This window comes from Mobula hypostoma, chromosome 8 (assembly GCF_963921235.1).
Source record: "Mobula hypostoma chromosome 8, sMobHyp1.1, whole genome shotgun sequence".
In the NCBI taxonomy this organism is placed as follows: domain Eukaryota; kingdom Metazoa; phylum Chordata; class Chondrichthyes; order Myliobatiformes; family Myliobatidae; genus Mobula; species Mobula hypostoma.
In genome coordinates, this window is record NC_086104.1 from 14,681,099 (window position 1) to 14,707,073 (window position 25,975).

The following is a 25,975-nucleotide window of genomic DNA, read 5'->3' on the forward strand; positions in this document are numbered from 1 at the left end:
CTAACAGGTCTATAGTTTCCTTTCTGCTGCCTCCCACCCTTCTTAAATAGCGGATTCTTAAATTTGCAATTTTCCATTCATCTGGTACAATGCCAGAATTTATCAATTCTTGAAAGATCATTAATGCCTCCACAATCTCTCCAGCTACTTCCTTCAGAACCCAAGGGAGCATAACATCAGGTTCAGATTTATCCACCCTCAGACCATTAAGCTTCCTGAGCACCTTCTCAGTCGTAATTTTCACTGCACAAACTTCACCTCCCTGACATGCTTGAATGTTCAGTATACTGCAAACATCTTCCACTGTGAAGCCTGACACAAAGTACGCTTTCAGTTCCTCTTCCATCTCTGCGTCTCTCATTACAATATCTCCAGCGTCATTTTCTATTGGTCCTATGTCTACCCTCAACTCTATTTTACCCTTTATATACTTAAAATGTTCAGGGAACATTTGCATGGAGTTCTGCATAGGTATATTCCATTGAGGCAGGGAAAGGATGGTAGGGTAAAAGAACCATGGTGGACAAAGGATGTAGAAAATCTAGTTAAGAAGAAAAGAAAAGCTTACAAAAGGTTCAAGATACTAGGTACTGTTTGAGCTGTAGAAAATTACAAGGGTGCCAGGAAGGAGCTCAAGAATGAAATTAGAGTTAGAAAGGGCCATGAAAGGCCTTGCCGAGCAGGATTAAGGAAAACCCCCAAGGCATTCTACAAGTATGTGAGGAGCAAGAGGATGAGCCATGTAACTATAGGACCAATAGCAGTGAGAGTGCAAACGTGCATCGAGCCGGAGGAGGTAGCGGAGGTACTTAATGAATACTTTGCTATAGTATTAACCAGTGAAAAGGACCTTGGCGATTGTAGGGATGACTTACAGCGGACTGAAATACTTGAGCGTATAGACATTAAGAAAGAGGTTGCACTGGAGCTGTTGAAAGGTATTAAGTTAGATAAGTTGCTGGGACCGGATGAGATATACCGCAGGCTACTGTGGGAAGTGGAGTATATTGCTAAGCCTCTAGCGATAATCTTTGCATCATCAATAAGGACGGGAGAAGTACCAGAGGATTGGAAGGTTTCAGATGTTGTTCCCTTGTTCAAGAAAGGGAGTAGAGATAACCCAAGAAATTATAGACCAGTGAGCCTGACTTTAGTGGTGGGCAAGTTGTTGGAGAACACCCTGAGAGGCAGGATTTGAGCATTTGGAGAGACATAATCTGATTAGGGACAGTCAGCATTGCTTTGTCAAGGGCAGGTCATGCCTTATGAACTTGGACCCTGGACAGACCCCACTTGAAGTACTGCGCTCAGTTCTGGTCACTATAGAAAGGATGCAGAGGAGATTTACATGGATGTTGCCTGAATTGGGGAGCATCCCTTATGAGAATTGGTTGAGTGAACTCGGTCTTTTCCCCTTGGAGCATCAGAGGATGAGAGGTGACCTGACAGAGGTGTATTTTTTTTTTATTTCAAAATATACTTTATTCAAAAATAAATATATACAACAAACCATTCCATAACTTTTCATCCTTTACATACGTTTGCATTATACACAGTACATATCCGTATTTATAGCCACCCACGTGGCACTCCAGTAGTTCAGCTTACCATATCATTTCATTGTTGAGGGGTATACTCCCCACCCTCCGACCCCTCCCACTCCCACGGGTGGAGAAACCTATACTGTGGTCCTTCCCCACCGGGCCCTTGCGGTGGCTGCACCAAGTTTCAGTGCGTCCCTCAGCACGTACTCCTGCAGTCGAGAATGTGCCAGTCGGCAGCATTCTCCCACGGACATCTCCATGTGCTGGTAGATCATCAAGTTTCGGGCCGACCAAAGAGCATCTTTCACCGAGTTGATGATCTGCCAGCAGCACCGGACGTTGGTCTCCGTGTGTGTCCCCGGGAACAGCCCGTAGATCAGAGAGTCCTCTGTTACGCAGCTGCTGGGGATAAACCGTGACACTAGCCCGTCCATCAACTGGCAGTGTGCAAAGAGGTGGGTCACAGACTCCTCCTCACTGCAGTCCTCCCGTGGGCAGTGGGGTGCGGAGACGACGTTCCGGGCGTACAGGAAGGCTCTGACTGGGAGGGCCCCTCTCACCGCCAGCCAGGCGAGGTCTTGGTGCCTGTTGGTTAGATCTGGCGATGAGGCATTTTGCCAGATGAACTGGACAGTCTGCTCAGGGAACCACCCCACTGTGTCCATCACGTCCTTCTCCTGCAGTGCCTGCAGGACACTACGTGCCGACCACTGCCTGATGGCCCTGTGGTCAAAGGCGTTCTCCTGGAAGAACTTCGCTATGTAGGACAGGTATGCCGGCAATGACCAGCTGACTGGGGCGTTGCGCGGGAGTGGGGCCAGACCCATCCTTCGTAGCCAGGGCGACAAGTAGAACCTGGGCATGTAGAGGTGTATAAGATGATGAGACGCATTGAACGTGTGGATAGTCAGAAGCTTTTTCCCAGGGCTAAAATGGCTAACATGAGAGGGCACAATTTTAAGGTGCTTGGAGGTAGGTACAGAGGAGATGTCAGGGGTAAGTTTTTTACGCAGAGAGTGGTGACTGCGTGGAACGGGCTGCCGGCAATGGTGGTGGAGGCAGATACAATAGGGTCTTTTAAGAGAATCCTGGATAGATACATGGAGCTTGGAAAAATAAAGGGCTATGGGTAACCCTAACTAATTTCAGAATCAGAATCAGGTTTATTATCACCGGCATGTGATGTGAAACTTGTTAACTTAGCAGCAGCAGTTCAATGCAATGCATAATCTAGCAGAGAAAAAAAAATAAAAATAAAAATAATAAATAAACATGTAAGTCAATTACGTACATTGAATAGATTTAAAAAACGTGCAAAAACAGAAATACTGTATATTAAAAATAATGTGAGGTAGTATCCAAGATTCAATGTCCATTCAGGAATCAGATGGCAGAGGGAAAGAAACTGTTCCTGAATCGCTGAGTGTGTGCCTTTGGGCTTCTGTACCTCCTACCTGATGGTAGGAGTAAGTACATGTTCGGCACAGCATTATGGGCCAAAGGGCCTGTATCGTGCTGTCGGTTTTCTATGTTTCTATGAACTTAATTGAATTCTTTGAGAATGTAACAAAACACATTGATGAAGGTACAAACGTAGAACAGTGGATATAGCGTATATGGATTTCAGTAAGGCATTTGATAAGGTTCCCCATGTGAGGCTCATTCAGAAAGTAATGAGGCAAGGATTCCAAGGAGACCTTGATTTGTGGATCCAGAATTGGCTTGACCACAGAAGGCAAAGGGTGGTTGTGGATGGTTCGTATTCTGCATGGAGGACGGTGACCAGTGGTGTCCCACAGGGATCTGTTCTGGGACGACTCCTTTTAGTGATTTTTATAAATGACCTGGATGAAGAAGTTAAAGGGTGGGTTAGTAAGTTGCTGATGACACAAAAGTCAGGGTGTTGTAGGTAGTTTGGAGGGTTGTCAGAGATTACAGCGGGACATCAATAGGATGCAGAACTGGGCTGAGGAGTGGCAGATTGAAGTTCAACCCAGATAAGTTTGAAGTGGTCCATTTTGGTTGGTCAAATTTGAAGACAAGATATAAAATTAATGGTAAAACTCCTGGCAGTGTGGAGGATCACCTAAATCTTGGAGCCCATGATCAAAGCTACTACACAGGTTGACGGTGTTGTTAAGAAGCTGTATGGTATGTTGGTCGTCATCAACCGTGGGACTGAGTTCAAGAGCCGTGAGATAATGTTACAGCTATATAAGACCTTAGTTAGGCCCCACTTGGAGTACTGTGTTTAGTTCAGGTCACCTCATTACAGGAAGGACGTGGATACTGTAGAGAAAGTGCAGAGGAGATTTACAAGGATGTTACCTGGATTAGAGAGCATAAGAATAGGTTGAGTGAACTTGGCCTTTTCTCCTTGGAGCAACTGAGGGTGAGAAGTGACCTGATAGAGGTATATAAGATGATGAGAGGCATTGATTGTGTGGATAGCCTGAGGCTTTTTTCCAGGGCTGAAATGGCTAACACAAGGGGGCATAGTTTAAGGTACTTGGATGTAGGTACAAGGGGGATGTCAGAGGTAAGTTTTTCACACAGACAGTAATGGGTGTGTGGAATGCACTGTCAGCAAATGTGGTGGACACGGATATAATAGGGTCTTATAAGAGACTCTTAGATGGGTACATGGAGCTTAGAAAAATAGAGGGTAAAGCAGTAGGGAAATTCTATGCAGCTTCTAGAGTAGGTTACATGGTCGGCACAACATCATGGGCTGAAGGGCCGGTAATGTGCTGTAGATTTTCTATGTTTTAAAACAGAGGAACCTTCACAAACTCCCATAGCCCTGGTGAGCCTGTGATTCCAGTCCCTGAGTCTAATGTGCGAGCATCCTTTGAGTCAGGAGGGTGAACCCATGAAAGCATCTGGCTCCGATAGGGTACCTGGCCAAGTATATAACAGCGGTGCTGATCAATTGGCTGGAGTGTTCACCGCTATTTTTAACTTCTCGGCAGTCTGAGGTACCTACCTGCTTCAAGCAGACTTCAATTATACTGGTGTCTAAGAAGAACGTGATGAGCTGCCTCAATGACTATGGTCCAGTAGTACTTGCATCTACAGAGGTGTAAGTACTTGGAGAGGTTGATGATGAAAACATATCAACTCCTGCCTGAGAAGCGACTCAGATCTTCTCAGCCTTCACAACAGGTTCACAGCAGATGCCATTTCATTGGTTCTTCACTCAACCCTGGAACATCTGGACAGAGAAGGTGCATACATCAGGATGCTCTTTATTGACTAGATCTTGGCATTCAATACTATCATCCCCTCAATACTAATCAATAAGCTTCAAGGCTTTGCCCTCAATACCTTCTTGTGCAAATGGATATTTTATTCCATCGCTTACAGATCCCATTCAGTTTGGATTGGCAACAGCAGCTCTGCGACAATACATCAGCACAGGTGCACCACAGGACTGTGTGCTTAGCCCCTCTGTTCTACTCAGTTTACTTATTATTTAGAGTTAAAGTGCGAAACAGTCCCACCACCCAGCAACACACCGATTTAACCCTAGGCAAATCACAGGACAATTTACAGTGACCAATTAACCAACTATCAATACATCTGTGGACTAGGGGAGGAAACCCCGTGTTCACGGGGAGGACATACAAAATCCTTACAGAGGATGTGGAATTGGACTCCGAACCCTGACTCCCCAAGCTGTAATACCTATTTTATACTTATGACTGTGTGGCTAAGCACAGTTCAATTCCAGGTTTAATTTTGCTGATGACACCAGTGGTTGGCCGAATCAAAGGTGGTGATGAATCAGCATATAGGAAGGAGATTGAAAATCTAGCTGAGTGGTGCAACAACAACAATCTCACACTCACTCAATATCAGCAAGACCAAGGAACTGACTATTGACTTCAGGAGGAAGAAACCAGAGGTCCATGAGCTAGTCCTCATTGGGGGATCAGAGATGGAGAGGGTCAGCAACTTTAAATTCCTCAGTGTGGTCATTTCAGAGGATCTGTTTTGGGCCCAGCACGTTAGTGCCAATATGAAGAAAGCACAGCAGCGTTTCTACTTCTTTAGGAGTTTGCGAAGGTTCACATCACAGCATGGTATGGAAACACCAATGCCCTTGATTGTAAAATCCTACAAAGAGTAGTGGATACAGCCCAGTCATTCACAGGGAAGCATTCCCCACCATTGAGCACATCTATAAGGCGCGTTGTCCTAGGAATGCAGCATCCATCATCAAGGACCCCCACCAGCCAAGCCATTCTCTCTTCTTGCTGTTGCCATTAGGAAGAAGGTACAGGAGACTCAGGGCCCCACCACCAGAATCAGGATAATTATTACCTCTCAGCCGTCAAGCACTTGAACCAGATGGGATAATTTCACTCGCCCCATCACTAAACTGTTCTCTCAACTTATGGACTCACTTTCCAGGACTCTTCATCTCATGTTTTTGATATTTATTGCATATTATTTAATATTACTACCTTTTCTTTTGGGTTTGCACAATCTGTTGTGTTTTGCGCATTGGTTGTTTGTCCATCCTGTTGATTGATTCTATTGTGTTTCTTGAATCTACTGTGTATGCATGCAATAAAATGAATCTCAGCATTGTATATGGTGACATGTCTGTACTTGGATAATAAATTTGCTTAGAACTAATAAATGTCCCTACATATTTGTTAAAAAAGAAGCAGTGACTATATGAGCCCATTGTTGTTCAGACTGCTTTTTCTCATCCTAATGTATATGTGGTATTCTGTGGGTTTACTTTTCACACTGTTCAATTGTGCCTAATTGTTTAATTTCTACCTGAATAATTTTTCAGAAGATTAAAGTTTTGCATCATCTTTATTTATATCTCTCAAAGGGGAAGGCCATTCGACACATTGAGGTCATGGCAGTTCTGGAGCAATACCATCATTACAATTCCTGTAACCAATTTGTTTCACGGCTATTGAATACTTCTTCTCCTACCAACCATTTGCTCTTAATCTAAGCGACCAGTCTGCCTACCGACCAGTCTGCCTACCAACCAGTCTTCGTTGTGAGGGACGAAACCAGAGTACCCAGAGGGAATCCACATTATCATGGAGAGAATGTGTGGGACTGGGAATTGGATCATTTCTACAAATAACTGCTGTGAAGCAGTGCCGCCCTTTTCATTGCCAACATTATTTGGATTTCCGAAACATTTATCATCTCCTTAATACTTTTTCTGTTTGAAAGATGCAAGTTTATGTGAGACAAGTTTTTTTTTGTAGGTTAAAAATAGAAAGCTCAGTAGAATACAATTCTTTCATGTTCTAGGTGATTTTATAACTTCAGAGTATGTTTTTATGAATATTTTTTAAAATTAAGCTTAAAATTACCTATATCTTTTGAGCAGATGCCAGATGACCATCTGTGTCTCGTACGACTGACACCCCGCAAAGACTTGTTCAATGAGACTTTAACAACATTCAATTCAACCACACTGGTATTGATGCTGAAGCAGTGCCTTACAAAACGAAAAACAAATCTGATTAACAAATTGGAGTAAGTATCTAGTGTGGATTTCAGCAGACTTCAATCATCACCAGCACTCACTCATGGGAGAGGCAGTACAAAGTTTAAAAAGTGCTCAAGGTCTTTTGGGACTTTCTCCCAGGCTTCAGTCATAATGATCCATTATGCACATGGCAAAGGCCAATTTTTTTAAAAGCAAGATACAGTATAAGTAGAGTGGTCATTGTGTTAGTGGGGCATTGTTAGAGTCGTCAGGCTTTGGTTCAAGAAGCTTATGCAAGAAGGGGCAAAGGCTCCAAGCAAGTTTTTCTTTCTTTTAGTACATAGCTGGTACAGTGAGGATGAGTTTAAGGATGTTCTTCGTGTGAGATGTGGGAATGCTGGGAGACCTCTCGGCTGCCTGATAACTAAGGCAGAGATTGATAGATTCTTGATTAGTCAAGGCATGAAGGCTTACGGGAGAAGGCAGGAGTTTGGGGCTGAGACGGAAAATTTTTCAGCCATGATGAAATGGTGGAACAGGCTCGATGGGCCAAATGGCTTATTTTTTCTCCTATATCTTATAGTCAAAGTGCATCAAGTTGAAGCTCCTTACAACCCATGTTAGGGAACTGGAGCTGCAGCTGAATGACCTTTCAGAATGAGGAGATGATATCTCAGAGTTACAGGGAGGTAGTCTTGTCTGAGTGTGCAGGAGGTAGGTAGATGGGTCAGGAAAGGGGAAGGAAATGGGCAGCCAGTGCAGAGTAGTGCTGTGGCCATTTACCTCAATGATAAGTATTCCACTTTGGATACTGTTGGGGAGAGCAACCTACCAGGGGAAAGCCACAGCAACCAGGTCTCTGGCACTAAATCCGGCAGTGTGGCTCAGAAGGGAAGGGTGAAGAAGAAAATTGCAGTAGTGATAAGGATTCCCAAGTTAGAGAATCAGACAGGAGATTCTGTGGACGTGAAAAAGACACTTCAGTGTTATGTTGCCTCCAGGTGCCAGGGTATGGGGATGTCTTGGATCAGGTCCACAGCATCCTAAAGGAGGAGAATGAACAGCCAGAAATCATGGAATATGTTGGTGCCAATGATGTAGGCAGGAAAAGGGATGAGGTCCTGAAGGGAGAATATAGGGAGTTAGGTAGAAAGCTGAAAGGCAGGACCTCAAGGGTAGTAATCCCTGGATTGCTGCCTGTGCCTCCTGAGTTTGAAGGTAAGAATTGGATGGTTTGGCTGAGGAATTGGTGCAGCTGGCAGGGTTTCAGATTTCTCTATCCTGGGCCGTCTTTCAAGTTGTCTTCTGGTGCAGCCCATTGAAAATCCTTCCTCTCCCAGGGACGAGGTCTTTGGAGTTTCTGTTGGTGTTTCTGTAGCTCTGGGTTTTTATAGGACTGGGTTGTTAGCCTCATGCTCAACCCTCCTCCTTTCAATTCTGGGCTTGGGATTGTCCATGGTGGAGTTTTCTATATATAGTTGTATGATTTTATTGTCGCAACTTATTCTGAAAACAGAACATAACAAAGTTGGGCGTATCTTTTCAAAGTTGAGAAGGGATGTTACTAGTTTTCTATCATTGCCTTATTTATCATATCCAACACAATGGGGTTTATATAGTTTACCAAATGCTAATTTGTAAACATTCTTCAATTTTTTTTAAATCTTTGATAGGTCTTGGTGTCCTGGAGGAGGAATAAAATTAATGAGACAACTAGATTTGCCAGAGGATGTATGGACAGGAAATGTGTTTCCAGAGGAATACAAAAGACTCTTTGAAGCAATGAAACACTCTCAGGATTTTGTTCACAGTTGGTTATATGGCGAGGTTTTGGAGAATATGCATTCAACTGTGTCACACATCTAAATGTAAACCTTCAAAGAAATTGGACTGTCAGAAACAGGAGAGTTTTATGTAGCAATGCATGCAACTGCCCATTGGCAATCACATCCAAGACACTGAATACCTCTATGTATCACTTGAATATAGTTCTATTTCATTGCACCTGTCAGTGAAATCTTAAATTGGTTTCACTCTGTTGTAAGCCATGTTATATGCTGTATTCAGCATTTTCCTCATTTGTCTTGGGGGCCTGGGTGTAAACTGTTGAACTCAAAATGGCCATATTTTAAAGTTCTGTGAGAACATGGTTGACATAGGATTGGACACAGCAGGGAGTCTGGGTAAATTCAAATACTGATATATTAATTATATATTAATATATAATTTGATATATTCAAATGTGGAGACATTTTATTCAAGTGAATTTTTTATTTGATATGTATAACTTGCATAATGTAACTTCCACTTGAATTCTTTTGGCTCACCAGATGTTTAAATTATATCTCTTCAGAATTTGGTTAAGGGTATTGTTGTGATGAATTGCAACTCTTAATAAAAGGTCAAATGCCTCAGGAGCAAAAATAAATTGAAGGTACTAGATTATTCTTTCATTGTGACAAAAGGAAAAATACAGTGACATGCAAAAGTTTGGGCACCCCTGGTCAAAATTTCTGTTACTGTGAATAGCTAAACGAGTAAAAGATGACCTGATTTCCAAAAGGCATAAAGTTAAAGATGACACATTTCTGCAATATTTTAAGCAAGATTACTTTTTTATTTCCATCTTTTACAGTTTCAAAGTAACAAAAAAGGAAAAGGGCCCGAAGCAAAAGTTTGGGCACCCTGCATGGTCACTACTTAGTAACACCCCCTTTGGCAAGTATCATAGCTTGTAAATGCTTTCTGTAGCCAGCTAAGGGTCTTTCAATTCTTGTTTGGAGGTCTTTTGTCCATTCTTCCTTGCAAAAAGCTTCTAGTTCTGAGAGATTCTTGGGCCGTCTTGCATGCACTGCTCTTTTGAGGTCTATCCACAGATCTTCGATGATGTTTAGGTCAGGGGACAGTGAGGACCATGGCAAAACCTTCAGCTTGCTCCTCTTGAGGTAGTCCATTGTGGAATTTGAGGTGTGTTTAGGATCATTATCCTGTTGTAGAAGCCGTCCTCTTTTCATCTTCAGCTTTTTTACAGATGGTGTGATGTTTGCTTCCAGAATTTGCTGGTAAAAGATTGAATTCATTCTTCCCTCTACCAGTGAAATGTTCCCTGTGCCACTGGCTGCAACACAAGCCCAAAGCATGATCGATCCACCCCTGTGCTTAAACAGTTGGAGAGGTGTTCTTTTCATGAAATTCTGCACCCTTTTTTTCTCCAAACATATCTTTGCTCATTGTAGCCAGAAAGTTCTATTTTAACTTCATCAGTCCGCAGGACTTGTTTCCAAAATGCATCAGTCTTGTTTAGATGTTCCTTTGCGAACTTCTGATGCTGAATTTTGTGGTGAGGACACAGAAAAGGTTTTCTTCTGATGACTCTTTCATGAGGGTCATATTTGTGTAGGTGTCGCTGCAGAGTAGAACAGTGCACCACCACTCCAGAGTCTGCTAAATCTTCCTGAAAGTCTTTTGCAGTCAAACAGGGGTTTTGATTTGCCATTCTAGCAATCCTACGAGCAGTTCTCTTGGAAAGTATTCTTGGTCTTCCAGACCTCAACTTGACCTCTACCATTCCTGTTAACTGCCAATTCTTAATTACATTACGAACTGAGGAAACAGCTACCTGAAAACGCTTTGCTATCTTCTTATAGCCTTCTCCTGATTTGTGGGCATCATTTATTTTAATTTTCAGAGTGCTGGGCAGCTGCTTAGAGGAGCCCATGGCTGCTGATTGTTGGGACAAGGTTTGAGGAGTCAAGGTATTTATAAAGCTTTGAAATTTGCATAACCTGGCCTTTCCTAACGATGACTGTGAACAAGCCATAGCCCTAACAAGCTAATTAAGGTAAAAGTTATCTGACAGCTCAAATCTCTTGGGGTGCCCAAACTTTTGCATGGTGCTCCTTTCCTTTTTTTCACTCTAAGATGGTACAAAACAAAAATAATACAGTAATCTTGCTTAAAATGTTGAAAAGAATGTTTCATCTTTAACTTTATGACTTTTGGAGATCAGTTCATCTTCTACTCACTTAACTATTCACAGTAACAGAAATTTTGACCGGGGTGCCCAAACTTTTGCAGGCCAGTGTAGGTTAAACATTTAGAAGGCTTATGATTCAGATAGTAAATATATAACAGTGCATTTATCCCTGATAGGGTTGGCTTGCAAATACCACTTCAGTTCTAGCTACAGTTATGTACAGGTAACAGCGGTGGAAAAGTAAAGTTTGGCATGAATATTGTACACCAAGTAAAAACGTTGAGATTTTTCATTGGGGTTTTGGCTTTTTATTTTTATTCTCTGTATATATTGATATTGTTAGATGATGCTCATAAGATAAAAACCTGAGAAATAAGTGCAGGAATAGGACTATTCTTCCATTCAAAACCATTATGCTATCCTTTCCTTATATTCCTTGGTCTTTAAATATGCAGGAATTATACATCTGTTTTGAATGCAATCCGAAGTAAAAAATGTGGAAGATAGGTCACCCTTTTGAATAATGAAATGTCTTCTCATTTCTGTTTTATGTTGCCTTATTTCGAGAGAGTGGCATTCACGATGAGTGGGAGAAAATCCTCCAAATTCAATGAACTCTACAAATTTGAAAGAGGTTGCCTTCATTCTAAATCTGCTTATTTTATCCTTTCTTCTATGACATATCTGTCACCCTAAGAAACTGGTGAATTGTAGCTGCACTCCTGCAGTGTGTGTGTGTGTCTATATATATATATATATATATATATATATATATATATATATTTATTTATTTATTTTTATTTTTTTTTAAACTATGGAGACTGGAACTGTACCTAATACTCCATGTGTGGTCTCACTTGGGTCCTGTAGTTTTGTACTCAAATCCTTTTGCTATAAAAAAAATCAAAGAGACATTTGCCTTCCTAAATGCCTGCTGCATTTGGTAATGATAGCTTTTCAGTATTCAAGGACACCCATATCCCTTTACGTGTAAACATAGGAGCAGAATTAGGCCATTCATCCTATTGAGTCTGTTCTGCCATTTGAGCACAGCTGAGTTATTATCCCTCTCAACCGGATTCTCCTCCCTTCTCTCCGTAACCTTGATGCCCTTACCAATCAAGAACCACTTTAAGTATACCCAATGACTTGACCTCCTCAGCATCTGTAGCAATGCATTCCACAGATTAACCAACTTCTGACTAAAGGGACAGCCTTCTATCTGAGGCTGTGTCCTCTGGTCTTAGACTCCCCACAATTAATTAACATTCACTCTGTCTAGGCTTGTCAATAATTTGATAGGTTTCAATGAGAACCCCTTCCTCTGCCCCCTGCCCCATTCTTCTAAACTCCAGTGAGTAGAGACCCAGAGCCATAAAACTCTGATAAACCAATGATCCAGATAAGTTTATTATATACACCAAGGTGCAATGAAAAACCTTACTTGCATAATGCTCAGTGAGTAAACAGTACACGTAATAATATTGAATACAGCAATGAGTGCTAAACAGCAGAACGGTGCAAAGGTTACAGTACAATCTAAGATAGTGCGAAAAATGCTTAAGTACCAGCAACAGAATAACAGAGGGCGCCATAGTGGTGTGGTTAGCACCACGTTACTGCAGCTGGGGCGTCGGAGTTCAATCCCAGCTTCCTCAATAAGGAGTTCGTACGTCCTCCCCACGTGGGTTTTCTTCAGGTGCTCCAGTTCCCGCCATATTTCAAAGACATACCAGTTAGTGGGTTAATTGATCTATATAAATTGCACCATGATAAGGGCAGGGTTAAATTGGGGTTTGCTGGGCGATGTGGCTGAAAGGGCCTATTCCATGCTTTATCACGAAATAAACAATTAAACTAATATGGAAAAATGGCAGCGCCACCGGGAAAGGATTGTGGAATAAGTGATCGGTTCAGAGGTCTTATAGTTGTGGGAAGAAGCTGTTTTTGATTCTGGATGTTTGGGCATTCATGGCCATACATCTTCTCCCTGAAGGTAAAAGAAAGAAAAAGAGAATGGCCAGGGTATCAGACATCTTTGGTGATACTGTCAGCCTTCCTGAAACTGGCCTAGGTTGTGTTTACCACTGCAGAATTCGTTGGTCCAGAGCAGAGAATTGCCATACCAGGCTGAGATGCAATATCTCAGGATACTTCTTTTGAGTCCATCTATAATAATCAATGCCACCCCCTGGGAGTTTAACATCAAAGGATATACATTGAAAGGACAGGCAGGAAGGCATAGAGGGTGGTGTGGCTCTGTTGGTAAGAGATGGAATTACATCTTTAGAAAGAGGTGACATAGGATCAAAGAAAGTTGAAGGTTTGTGGGTAGAGTTAAGAAATTGCAAGGGTAAAAATATATATATAGGCCTCCAAATAGTCGTCAAGATGTGGGGCTAAGATTGCAAAGGGAGCTGGAAAAGGCATGTAATAAGGGTAATGATAGAATCGTAATGAGGGAATTCAATATGCAAGGAGATTGGGAAAATCAGGTTGGTGTCAGATTGCAAGAAAGGGAATGTGTTGAATGCCTACAAGATGGCTTTTTAGAGCAGTGTGTGCTTGAGCCTACTTGGGGAAGGGTTTAGATTGGGTGTTGTGTAATAACCCAGATCTTATTAGGGAGCTTAACGTAAAAGAACCCTTAGGAGGTAGAGATCATAATATGATTGAACTCATACTGCAGTTTGAGAGGGAGAAGCATAACTCACATGTATCAGTATCACAATGGAATAAAGGGAATTACAGAGGCATAAGAGGGGAGTTTGCACAAGTGAATTGGAAGAGGATACTGGCAGGGATGACAACAGAACAGAGATGGCTGAAGTTTCTGGGAATAGTTCACAAGGCACAGGATAGATATGTCCCACAGAAGAAGAAGTTCTCAAATGGCAGGGGTAGACAACCGTGGCTGACAAAGGAAGTTAAGGGCTCAAAAGAGCCAAGGAAAGGGTATATAGGGTAGCAAAAGTGAATAGGAAGTTGGATGATTGGGAAGCTTTTAAAAACCAACAAAAAGCAACTAAAAAAGTCATAAGAAGGGAAAGATGAAATATGAGGGCAAACTAGCCAATAATATAAAGTAGGATACTAAAAGTTTTTTTTATGTTATATAAAAAGTAAAAGGGAGGTGAGAGTGAATATTGGACCATTGGAAAATGATGCTGGTGAGGTAGTAATGGGGGATAAAAAGATGGCCGATGAACTTATTGGGTACTTTGCATCTGTTTTCACTGTGGAAGACACTAGCAGTGTGCCAGAGGTCTGTGAGTGTCAGAGAGCAGGAGTGAGCACCATTGCTATTGCAAAGGAAAAAGGGTTATGCAAGCTCAAAGGTCTTAAAGTGGATAAGTCACCTGGGCCAGATGGACTACATCCCGAAGTCCTGAAAGAGGTTGCTGAAGAAATACAGATGCATTGGCCTTGATCTTTCAAGAATCACTTGATTCTGGTATGGTCCCAGAGGAGTGGAAAATTGCAAATGTCACTCCACTCTTTAAGAAGGGAAGAAGGAAATTGTAGGCCAGTTAGCCTAACCTCAGTGGTTGGGAAAGTGTTGGAGTCTATTATTAAGGATGAGGTATGGAGGTACTTGGAGACTAATAATAAAATAAGTCAAAGACAACTTGTTTTTTTTCAAGGGAAATCTTGGCTGACAAATCTGTTAGAGTTCTTTGAGGAAGTAACAAGCAGTGTGGACAAAGCAGAGACAGTGGATGTCATTTACTTGGAGTCTCAGAAGGCGTTTGATTAGGTGCCACACATGAGGCTGCTTAACAAGATAAAATCCTATTGTGTTACAGGAAAGATACTGGCATGGATAGCAGAATGGCTAACAGAGAGCGAGTGGGAATAAAAGGGGCCTTTTCTGGTTGGTTGCCGGTGACTAGTGGTGTTCCTCAGGGGTCAGTATAGGGACTGCTACTTTTCACATTGTTTATCAATGATTTGGTTAATGGAATTGATGGCTTTGTGGCAAAGTTTGTAGAGGATACGAAGGTAGATAGAGAGGTAGGTAGTCTGAGGAAGTAATGTGATTGCAGCAGAATTAGACAAATTGGAAGAATTGGCAAAAAGGTGGCAGATGGAATACAGTGTTGGGAAATGTATGATAAAGCATTTTGATAAAAGGAACAATAGTGCAGGCTATTATCTAAATGGGGAGAAGGTTCAAACATCAGGGGTGCAAAGGGACTTAGAAGTCCTTGTGCAAGACTCCCAGAAGGTTAATTTACAGTCTGTGGTAAAGAAGGCAAATGCAATGTTGGAATTTATTTCAAGGGAATAGAATATAAAAGCAAGGAGATCATGCTAAGCCTTGTCATTGGAGAGAGTCCAGAGGAGGTTCGCAAGGATGATTTTGAGAATGAAGGAGTTAACATAGGAGTGATTGTCAGCTTTGGGACGGTACTCACTGGTATTTAGAAGAATGCAGGGGGATCTCATTGAAATCTACCGAATGTTGAAAGGACTAGATAAGGTGGATGTGGAGAGGATGTTTCCTACGGTGGGGGTATCCAGAACTACAGGGCACAGCCTCAAAATTGAGGGGCAACCCTTTAGAACAGAGGTAAGGAGGAATATTTTTAGCTAGAGAGTAGTGCATCTGTGGAATACTGTACTCTGCCACAGACTGTAGTGGAGGCCAAGTTTGTGCGTACATTTAAAGCGGAAGTTGATCGTTTCCTGATTGGTCAGGACATCAAAGGATATGGAGCAAAGGCAGGTGTATGGGATTGAATGGGATCCGGGATTAGCCATGATGGAATGGCAGAGCAGACTTGATGGGCTGAGTGGCCTTATTCTGCTCCTGCGTCTTATGGTTATATGCTCTTATGGTCTTATTTAGATTGCAGGGAGACTGTCGTTTTGAAGGATCTATTTCATACATCTGCTTTGATTGACATGAGATTGAACGCAATAGTGAAGATTACAGGTATACTTAAACACGCAGAGATTTTCATTCAATTTTTTGTTGATTTCATACAGCCGCTCATGGGTTGTATTTAAGCATCAGTGTTTTACAAAAATAATATTTTTTCCTCATCAACTTACATCATTAATGACTTCCATTAATTTAGTTCTTGTCCAGCGTCCTATTTTTTTTAAGATTCAGGAGTACCACAGTTACTGCATGCTTTGAATAGCACAAATAAACCAGTGTCATTATTACTTCTGTATTCATGACCCTGCCTTACGCGAGTCCCGGGCTCAGCTGGCTCTGGCTGACAGTACCCGGTATGGGCCCCTATCCAGGGTTACGGATCCCACTGCCTTGTGGGTATCTTCGGGAGAAGAGAAGGCTGAGGAGTAAACCCTACACAAATCCGGAGTGGAGCCCCTAAGGGGGTTGGATGACGTATCACATCACCTCCCGGCAGCTCCTGCAGCCAAGCTGATGCCAAATGTACTGCTTCGCATTCCTCTGGATGACATCCGCGAGGCCGGGAGGGGGATCTAGATGTCTGGGCAGCCCAGGATCTCCATATTCATCGCCCAGATCTGCGCCCCGAGGGGCGCATCCATTGTCTACTTAGACAGACGGAGCCATTATTATTATTATTATTCACGATAGATATATTTCCACACAATCTCATCATCCAATGATAGTTAGCCACAGACTTGTTATCCTGTAGTTGTTACAAATATTACAAGAGCTTACTTAATTCAATATTGGGATGTATAAGAAGAAATAAGTGGACTTCCAAGTCCTCTTGGGTCTTTACCAAAAAATACTCGAGATCCTTAGAATGCATTTCAGCGAACTCTTAATCCTGTAACCTGGATTCTGCTGATGTACACTTTAAGGAGTTTCTTGTGGATTTACTGTGACACTGGACAGTGCAAGGATTACTGCCTTTGAAATCAGGAAGAATACTGCAACAGGACATTGCAATTATTTGTTTCCAGTGTCATACTGACCAAAGAGTTCTAAACTCAAATGAAGATCTTAAGCCTTATCCAACTATGAGTACCCTCACTAAAGGGAGGTTATACTGTAGACACCTACTCTTCAAGCTAGTTCACTTCCCTGTTTATCCTCTATGATAAGTTCAGCTGCCAGTACCCACTATTTGAGTCATGGGTCCTCCCTCCCGACTAAGGAAGAGATGCTTCCAGCTAACTAAGTAGTTTAAATACAGTTCATTTATTTTTAGTGATACACATTTAAATTTAGACAAAATTCTTAAAACCAATTTAAAACTCAGCAGATTTTTATCGTATAAAAGATTTCCAAATTACAAACTATTTTTAAAACACAAAGGACTTCCAAAACACGGGAAAATTCCTATAAGCTAAGAAGACATATCGATGAGTTACAGACAAGCAAGTTGTCTGTTGCAGGAATCGAAGGCAGAGGAATGGATTCTAGTTCAACCCAACTTTTTGTCATTTTTCTTGATGTTCCCTGACCATTCCTAACAAGTCTGACTGCTCTTTAACACTTATACTGTGTTTCTGCCTCTTGGTCTTCACACACACGTGTTAATTTTTCAGACATCGTACCTTTTCACACAGATGGTATAAAAGCTTCTGAGGACAGAGTGCCCAAATACCCAACATTGTTGTGAAGGTGACCGTCTGAGTATGCAAATCTTCCAACTATTGATAGGTCAGCTATTTGATGTGCAAAGTGATTGTATCAATCTAGTCTGCAAGCTTCCTTGACCTATATAATTTAGCCACGTTATCTAGTTTGATACAATCCCATTAATATAACTCCGTTGTCTTATGCTGCATCTCTTGAGAAGTCAACCTTGTGCTGTGGGCCAGAAGTCTGTTCTCTATTGACAGTTCTGCTTGTTTGGAAAGCTGTCCTTTTAACTTCAGACTGATTACAGCTTGCCGTGTACATTGAGAACTGAAGTCTGGCTGCCGTTTATGAGGAGAAGTTGAACAAAGAGTTTTAGTTGGAAGTTTAACTTACTCAAAAACACGTCTTTGATCTCTGTGCTAGAAAGCGGGGCTTGGCAATAAAGAGCCCTTGGCCCTGGACAATGAATATCCATCACATCAGTGGGGTTATCCCTGATATGCTGGGCAGGAAGCAGCAGCAGAAGAAGATAGGCTAAAGTCTGGGCGAAGGAAGTTAGAGTGTTTTGGGGTGCAGGTTGAATGCAGGTTGGATTCAGAAACTATAAAGTTGCACCTCGAGAATCAAATGAAAACACTTTGGTTTATTTGCAAAAAAAACAAATAATGTTCTAATCTAGCATCCAATTGTTTGGAAATTTGGATGGTGTTGATGGATGCTGGCTGAGTCATTACTCCAGAATGAGAACCAGAGTGGAAGCGGGTCTGAATTACAGCTAGGACCAGGGCTGAGCTCTGAAATCAGGGTCCAGAGACAGGATTAGGATCCAGAACAGCAGTGTTTAGAAACATGATAGATTTGTAGGTGGAGCTGAGGTCTGGAATACTGGCACACTTCCTGCTCCTATGAAGCTCGCTAGGTTCACTGGAACCGCTATCATCTTTATGTGTTGTAAGTGATCGTGGTCTACGACCATGATTGTTCTTGGCAAATTTTTCTACAGAAGTGGTTTGCCAATGCCTTCTTCTCAGGCAATGTCTTTACGAGATGGGTATAAATAAATAAATAAAGGCATCCATTAGTCTTGCGAGACCATGGATCTGTGCCCGGAAAGTTTTCACTCTCCAGGGCGCAGGCCTGGGCAAGGTTGTATGGAAGACCAGCAGTTGCCCATGCTGCAAGTCTCCCCTCTCCACGACACCAATGTTGTTCAAGGGAAGGGCATTAGGACCCATACAGCCTGGCATCAGTGTCATCGCAGAGCAATGTGTGATTAAGTGCCTTGCTCAAGGACACAACACTTTGCCTCAGCTGGGGCTCGAACTCACGACCTTCAGATCGCTAGTCAAATGCCTTAACCACTTGGCATTGGCAACGAGATGGGTGACCCTAGCCATTATGAACATTGTTCAGAGATTGTCTGCCTGGCATCAGTGGTCACATAATCAGGACCTGTGATATGCACCAGCTGCTCGTATGACCATCCACCACCTGCTGCCATGGCTTCACATGACCCTGATCAAGTAGCTAAGCAGGTGCTACACCTTGCCAAGGGTGACCCACAGGCTAGCGGTTGGTAGAGACGTACCTCTACACCCCCTCCCTCCCTACCCATTGTGTAAAAGTTTTCTAAAAGACAAAGGTACTGAAAAGCGGTCTTGACCCTAAAGTTCAACTGTCCATTTCACTCCTCTGATGCTACTCAGCATGTTGATTCCTCCAGCATTTTGTTCGTTGCTGCAGATTCCAGTGACTGCAGCCTCCCGTGTCTCTGAAATAAAAATGCATTTGTATATTAATGGGAGTAACATTTTATAGTCTGGAAAATGGGGCACCAGGTTATTGGAGTCTAAGTGTAGCTGTGAAATGTTAACTTTAAATATCCCTTATTCTTTCTGATGTGGGGTTTCATTAGCAATATATTGAGCTAAAGTATATGTTGCTGTCATCTTGGTTATTCAGAAAAGCAATTGTCTTAAAATAATTAAAGTTCTGATTGAGACTCTGAAAGAACAGGCATTGTAGTTTTTAACATACTGTATGTGATTCTGCAGATGCTAGAAATCTTGAGCAGCACAATAAAATGTTGGAAGAATTCAGCAAGTAAGGCAACATCTATGGAGGGTAATAAATAGTCAATATTTTTGGCCTGAGAACCTTCTTGGGCCCTTAGCTCCCAGTGGACCATAGGCCATTGATGGCCTCCCATCTCCATCGTCCAAAGTCGATGGTCTGGCTGGAATTCATCAATGTTTCTGTAATCCATCATATCAACTGTACAGGGGATTGGCCTATACAGCTTCACCAGAGTTCTGTTGGCTGGCCTGACCCATTTACACCTCTCAAAGTAGGGCTGGACTCTGAGAGGCCCCGAGGCCGTTCATCAGGACTATACTTTTTAAAAGGCAGATTTTATTATATTTTCAGAAAAAGTCTTTACTGGTTTATTGAATTATAACTAAGATCATTCGTCGATTGATGATGTTTAACATTGGATGTGAGTTTTCATTGACCAAGCTAAACAGTGTCCAAGATAATTTTAAATAATATTGTTTTCTGTTTGTCTGAAATTTGGATATAACAATCTATAAGTTAAAATCAGCTATCTTTAGTACAGAAAGGTCTTGAGGAAGTCCTGACAAAGGGTCTCGGCCTGAAACATCGACTGTTTACTCTCTTCCATAAATGCTGCCTGGCCTGCTGAGTTCCTACAGCACTTCGTGTGTGTTGCTCTGGATTCCCAGCATCTGCTGATTTTCTCTTGTTTGAGAGTTCCTGAGGTGCACATTTCTTAAAGTGAGTTTTCCCAAATCTTCAGTGCTTATCTTGACTAGTCAAACACTCCTGGGAAATTGGAATACAACTAAACTTCACTTTAGACTTATGAAAGATAATTTGCAAAGCTAATAGGAGCCCAGAAAATGGTTGCTTAAATCTCTAGTTGATTTTAAAACACTGATAAATTACATTTCAAGGGTAAAGAAAAATGAAATTTTATTTTTGAATTAACACAAGGTGCAAGGTTAATGAATACTAAAATTAAAAGATGTCAAATGAAGGTGTGTAAAAATTGTTATTAATTAGAGAACGAACCAAACAGGTGACTTAATGAAGAGATGAGACCCAATTCTGAACAAAGTTTCTCTTTGAAACTTTTCATTGTGAGTCAGAGGGTAAATCAGTTGCAGTTTAGGATTTGTATTGTGAATTTGCTTCCTATCTGCAATCAAGTACAAATATCAATCATCTTTTGAATTTGTCTTTTGGTCAAATCCTTTCCTGTTCAGATGTCAAATTGAGTGGGGAAAACCATTTAATGCTTAATATTGGGGTATCTATCCCATGCATATGGCAGATGTGATATCCCTTTAGAACAAAGATGAGGAGGAATTTCTTTAGCCAAAGGCTGGTCAATCTGTGAAGGCCAAGTCATTGGGTATACTTAAAGCGGAAGGTGATAGGTTCTTGATTAGTAAGGGTCAAAGGTTACGGAGAGAAGGCAGGAAAACTAAGTTGAGAGGGAAAATAAATCAGACATATTTGATTGGCAGAGCAGACTCAATGGGCCAAAAGGCCTGTTTCTGCTCTTATGTCTTATGGTTTAATTCTTTTCAGAAAACAAGATAGGTTTTGTGGGATAGGAGGTTTATGATAGCAATTGTAATGCAAAGTTCCCGAGGTTCGATCCAGTGACGGACTGCCCCCGTGCGCACTCTCCATCCACGTCAGGTTGATGTCGAGCGCGCAACTCAGCCTCTTAAAATAATACTGCGAATTGTCTGTACGAGGAGTGGCGCCCCACACAGCCTTTCGAACTGCACCTTGTAAGGCATGAAAATGCCCAACGCTGGCCTCTGAGGTCTGAGTCGAAGTCATCATCATCATCGTCATGTAATGCAAAGTGAATATTGAAAGGCCTAGCTAGAGTGGACGTGGAGAGGATATTTCCTGTAGTGGGGTAATCTTGAAACAGAGGGTGCAGCCTCAGAACAGAAGAGTTTCCAATGAGAACAGAGATGAGAAAGCAAAAGAACGGGGTCGGGAGGGATAATAAGTCAGCCACGATGGAATGGTGAAGCAGACTTGATGGGCTGAATGACCTAATTCTGCTCCTGTCTTATGGTCTAAGTGTAAAATACCCACCCCATACCCTGCCAAGCACCATGTGCCCCGCCAGCGTTTGACCACAGCTCCCTCACTCGCCTTATCGACCATCTCAGAATCCACAGATCAGGAGCAGCAGCGAGACGTTCTTGATCCCGAGTCATCAAGGAAAAACAATTGCCAATTTCAAGCGTTGTTGGCTCGCCTGATAGAAGTGGCGGGTGTAAATGTGTTTGCTACAAGCATGAAAGGGAAAGTGCAATGTAAACCCAGTGAGCAGAAAAAAAAAGCGAAAGGTGAAATTATTTTCGTCACAGGAAAGGAGCAGCCAGGTTTAGTGAAATAAATGAGCCACAAATATAAAATGGTGGTGGGAAGTCAGCAGGTCCAGCAGCTCCAATGGATGGGAATAAATGATTGGTGTTTCGGGCCAAGACCCTTCATCAGTACTGAAAATGAAGGGGGCAGAAATCAGAATGAGGTGGTGGGTTGGGGGGGAGTACAAGCCAGAAGGTGATAGGTGAAACCAAGTGAGGGGGAAGGTAGGTGGGTTGGGGAGTGGGGGATGAAGTGAGAAGCTGGGAGGCATGTTAAAGTCTATGTTCATTGTTGATAGGTTGGTGCCAAGTTGGAAACAAAGTTTGTGTTTAATTGAGAGCTATTGCAATACAAAGTACAATTACTCCTGATATTTTATCTTTTTTTTTGTGAGCCCTAGAAGGGATCTCCTCCAACTGGACCACAACCTTGTCATTGTTTGGAGGCTTGTGAGCCTTGGTGTCCTGGAGAGCTATGTTGGCTGGATTCAGGGCTTTGTGCTTTGGCTCTCAGTAGGGTCACCCGTGCCAAACAGGTCAAAGGGTAGAGGCCAGACTAAGAGTGGTTCACCGGTCCTCCAGGTTCTGGGGTTCAGCTCAGGGCTAACAACCCTAACTGGTCTAATAAAACTGTAATGTAAACAGCAATGAAGAATCTTTCTACATCTGAGTGCGATGATATTCCTCAGTCTCCACCCAGGACTTGCATGGCTGACAGTAGTGAAAACTGAGAGGAAGCTACTGGCATGATGAAAGAAGCCCTGAGCACTGCCAGAGATGGAAGACCTTCATAGATACCCTAAATGCCAGTGGTGTAACAGACAGTAAGTAAGTAAAGAAGGGATATGGTGTAATCACCGCAACATGCACAGACTTACACAGGGAAAAGCTATTTGATACCATTTCAAATGATACAATCCAATTGAATTTTAACCCTATGGTGTACCACAACTGATAAGAATTGGGCAATGTAATCATTAGCTACATTAACAAAATAGTAAGGAAAATTCTTTTCCATTATTGTATTGTAATGTATATACATATATATTAGTTTTCTTTTGTGAGGGAGAGGTTTGGGGGTTTGGGATTCAATGTTTTTGTTGTTGTTCTCCGTGGAGGTAATCTGTTAGTTTTTGTGTGAGGGAGGTTGGGGAGTTTGGAGTTTGTGAGTTTTTGTTTCTTTTTCTTTTTGTGCAGGGCTGCGGGGGGGGGGGTGGTGGGGGTTGATCAATCAACAACCTCCCTGGTTTTTCCTGTATTTCATGGCTATCTGAAGAAGACAAATCCCAGAATTACACGCACAAGGGTGCTGGAGGAACTCAGCAGGCCAGGCAACAGCTATGGAAAAGAGTACAGTCGACATTTCGGATCAAGGCCCTTCGGCGGGACTCCTGCAGAAGGGTCTTGGCCGGAAATGTCGACTGTACTCTTCTCCATAGATGCTGCCTGGCCTGCTGAGTTCCTCCAGCATTTTGTGTGTGTTGTTTGGATTTCCAGCATCTGCAGACTCCAAAGTAGCTCAAAGCGGAATCAATATATGTTTAAAGTGCCAGGATTATTTTGCAGCCTGTTTGTACAATGACACATCACAACTGCAGTGAAATAATCTCAAACACAACCCTGGTCAAGGCTACACAAGAAGTTGATCTGTTGGAATGTCACAGTGTAAGTAGCAGTTTCAGAATATATGGAGCAAAACAAATCATATCCACTATTAGTGTGTTTTTTTGTCTGTTTTGTTGATTTTCCACTGTGCCATTTTAACAAAAAGTCTGTTGTGAAATAGTGTTTCCTGCCTTCAAACCGCAGCTCTCCAACGCATCACCCATGGCTGCTAATCTTAAAGTTCAAAGTAAATTTATGATCAAAGTTTGTATATGTCACCTGAGATTCAATCTTCTCACAAGCATTCACAGTGGAACAGAGAAATACAATGGAATGAATGAAAAACTGCACACAAAGACCGACAAACAACCAATGTGCGAAAGACAAACTGTGCAAAGGAAACAAAATAAATAAAACTGAGAACACAAGTTGTAGAGTCATTGAAAGTGAGTCTAGAGGGTGTGGGATCAGTTCAGAGTGGAGGTGACTGAAGTTATCTACTCCGGTTCAGAAGCCTGATGGTTGAAGGGTAGTAACTTTTTGTATGAGGAACCTTTGGCAGTTAGAGCTGGGGAGTTTCTTTGTTCACATGATCTGACACTTTGTGATTGATAATCTCAGAATGTGTGAACCTTGCATGCTGAATTCAAACCCGCCAAAGAGACTGACAGCATCTATTTCCTCATTTGTTGTACATTTTGTCAACACCATCTCGTGCTTGTAGTGTCTTTAATGCAAAAAAAAAGCCACATATCTTCAGAGACATAATTGGTTGATGCACTATCAATTACTCCAAAAGACTGGAAGTAGAGTAAATACTGAAATACTTTTATTAACAGTAAATGGACGAACGTCTATGCTGAGTATCTGTCCTGGACAGTGGGAGGAGCAATGACACAATTGCCTTTATTCAGGGTGCTTAGGGAGGAGCCACAGGAGCAGTCAGCAGAGGGGCGCGTCCAGACAGGTAACCCAGTTACAACCTATATATATATGGTTTACCACATTGGTAATTATGTCTTAAAGTCCGGTAGAACATGTTACTACTATGTGGCCACTCCCTAAGCTTCCACAATAGCCAGTTCACCAAGCACAGCTGGTTTGCCCTGGGATGGTACATAGTTCTGAACTGGGAATGAGCTCCTGCTCAAGCTGTCCTCAGATTTATTCTGTCTCGGCTGCCTCTTCTGTACTGTAAAACTCAGAGAACCTTGAGGTTGTCGGAGTCATAGAGCCATACAGCATGGAAACACGCCCTTCGGCCCAACATTTCCATGCTAACTGTGCTGCTCAGCAAGCTAGTCCCAAATGCCCACTAAACCTCTCCTATCCATCTAGGCGGCTTTTAAATGTTGTTCAGATGCTCACCTGTACCACTGTATCCAGCAGCTCATCTCAAATACAAAGCCTCCTCTGCGTGAAAAAACTGCTCCTAATCTCCCTTTTAAATCTCCCTTCTCTGATCTTAGCATTCAAAATTCAAGGTTAATTATTGTCATTCATCAGTACGCAAGTGGAAAGGAGAAAGAAGTGATCGTTACTCCGGATCTGATGCAGCTAAAAAAGATACCAGAAGCATAAAGGATGCAATAAAAAAACTCAATAAATATAAATAAATAAAATTAGCTTAGAAGCAGACTGTAGACGGATTGTGCGTAAAGTGACACTCGATAGAGGGGTAACTCTGACAGGAATGGCTGAAAATTATGAGCAAAATTCAAAAACTAACAAAATTCCTCGAGCTAAACAGTTAAGTTGTTTTATTTATTTATTAATTGGTGTACAGCATTGAATAGGTCCTTCCTGCCTCTTGAGCTGTGCTGACCAGCAATCCCCCGATTTAACCCTTGCCTAATCACAATTTATAATGACCGATTAATCTACCAGCCGGTACATCTTTGGACTGTAGGAGGAAACTGGAGCACCCGTGGAACATCCATGCATTCCACAGGAAGGACATACAGAGTCCTCAGAGATGGCACTGGAATTGAACTCTGAACTCTGGCACTTCAAGCTGTAATAGTGTCGCACTAACTGTGTACTGGTGAGACAGACTGGAGAGAAAGCTCATAAAACCGATGTTCTGAGGTGATAATCCCAATGCCACCACCCACCCTGCCACTGGCACATAAAATAATGTTAAAATGCCCTGTGGGTAAATAAATAGCTCCACGTAACCAGAGTAGTTCTGCCAATGTTTTCCTGCATTCTCTTTTAATTAAGTTTTCCTGCACGTGCTGCTTTTTGCATCGACGTTTCCAACACTGTGTTTATTTTTTTTCCACTTTATTCTCGTACATCTCTCTCTATTTACATCTGACAGATCAACTATGATTAATAAGATTTCATCAGGCTCTTACACAGCACCAAGCCATCTGTGTTATGTAGATTTACTTGGTTTCCACCCTATCAGAGAAT

General features: G+C 42.1%; 1 protein-coding gene across 2 annotated transcripts in view; it reads left to right on the forward strand.

Annotated features, from left to right (window-relative positions):
• Positions 1–11,459, forward strand: part of tfb2m (transcription factor B2, mitochondrial) — a 31,181-nt gene extending 19,722 nt beyond the window's left edge. Inside the window, exons 9-10 of one of the 2 annotated variants that reach the window (XM_063055481.1) lie at positions 6,916–7,064; positions 8,691–11,459. In XM_063055481.1, the coding sequence (XP_062911551.1) occupies positions 6,916–7,064; positions 8,691–8,883 (342 nt within the window). In that variant the 3' untranslated portion in view covers positions 8,884–11,459. The remainder of the gene's footprint in view (positions 1–6,915; positions 7,065–8,690) is intronic. The other variant, XM_063055480.1, reaches the window with a different exon arrangement.
• The last annotated feature ends 14,516 nt before the right edge of the window (positions 11,460–25,975 follow it).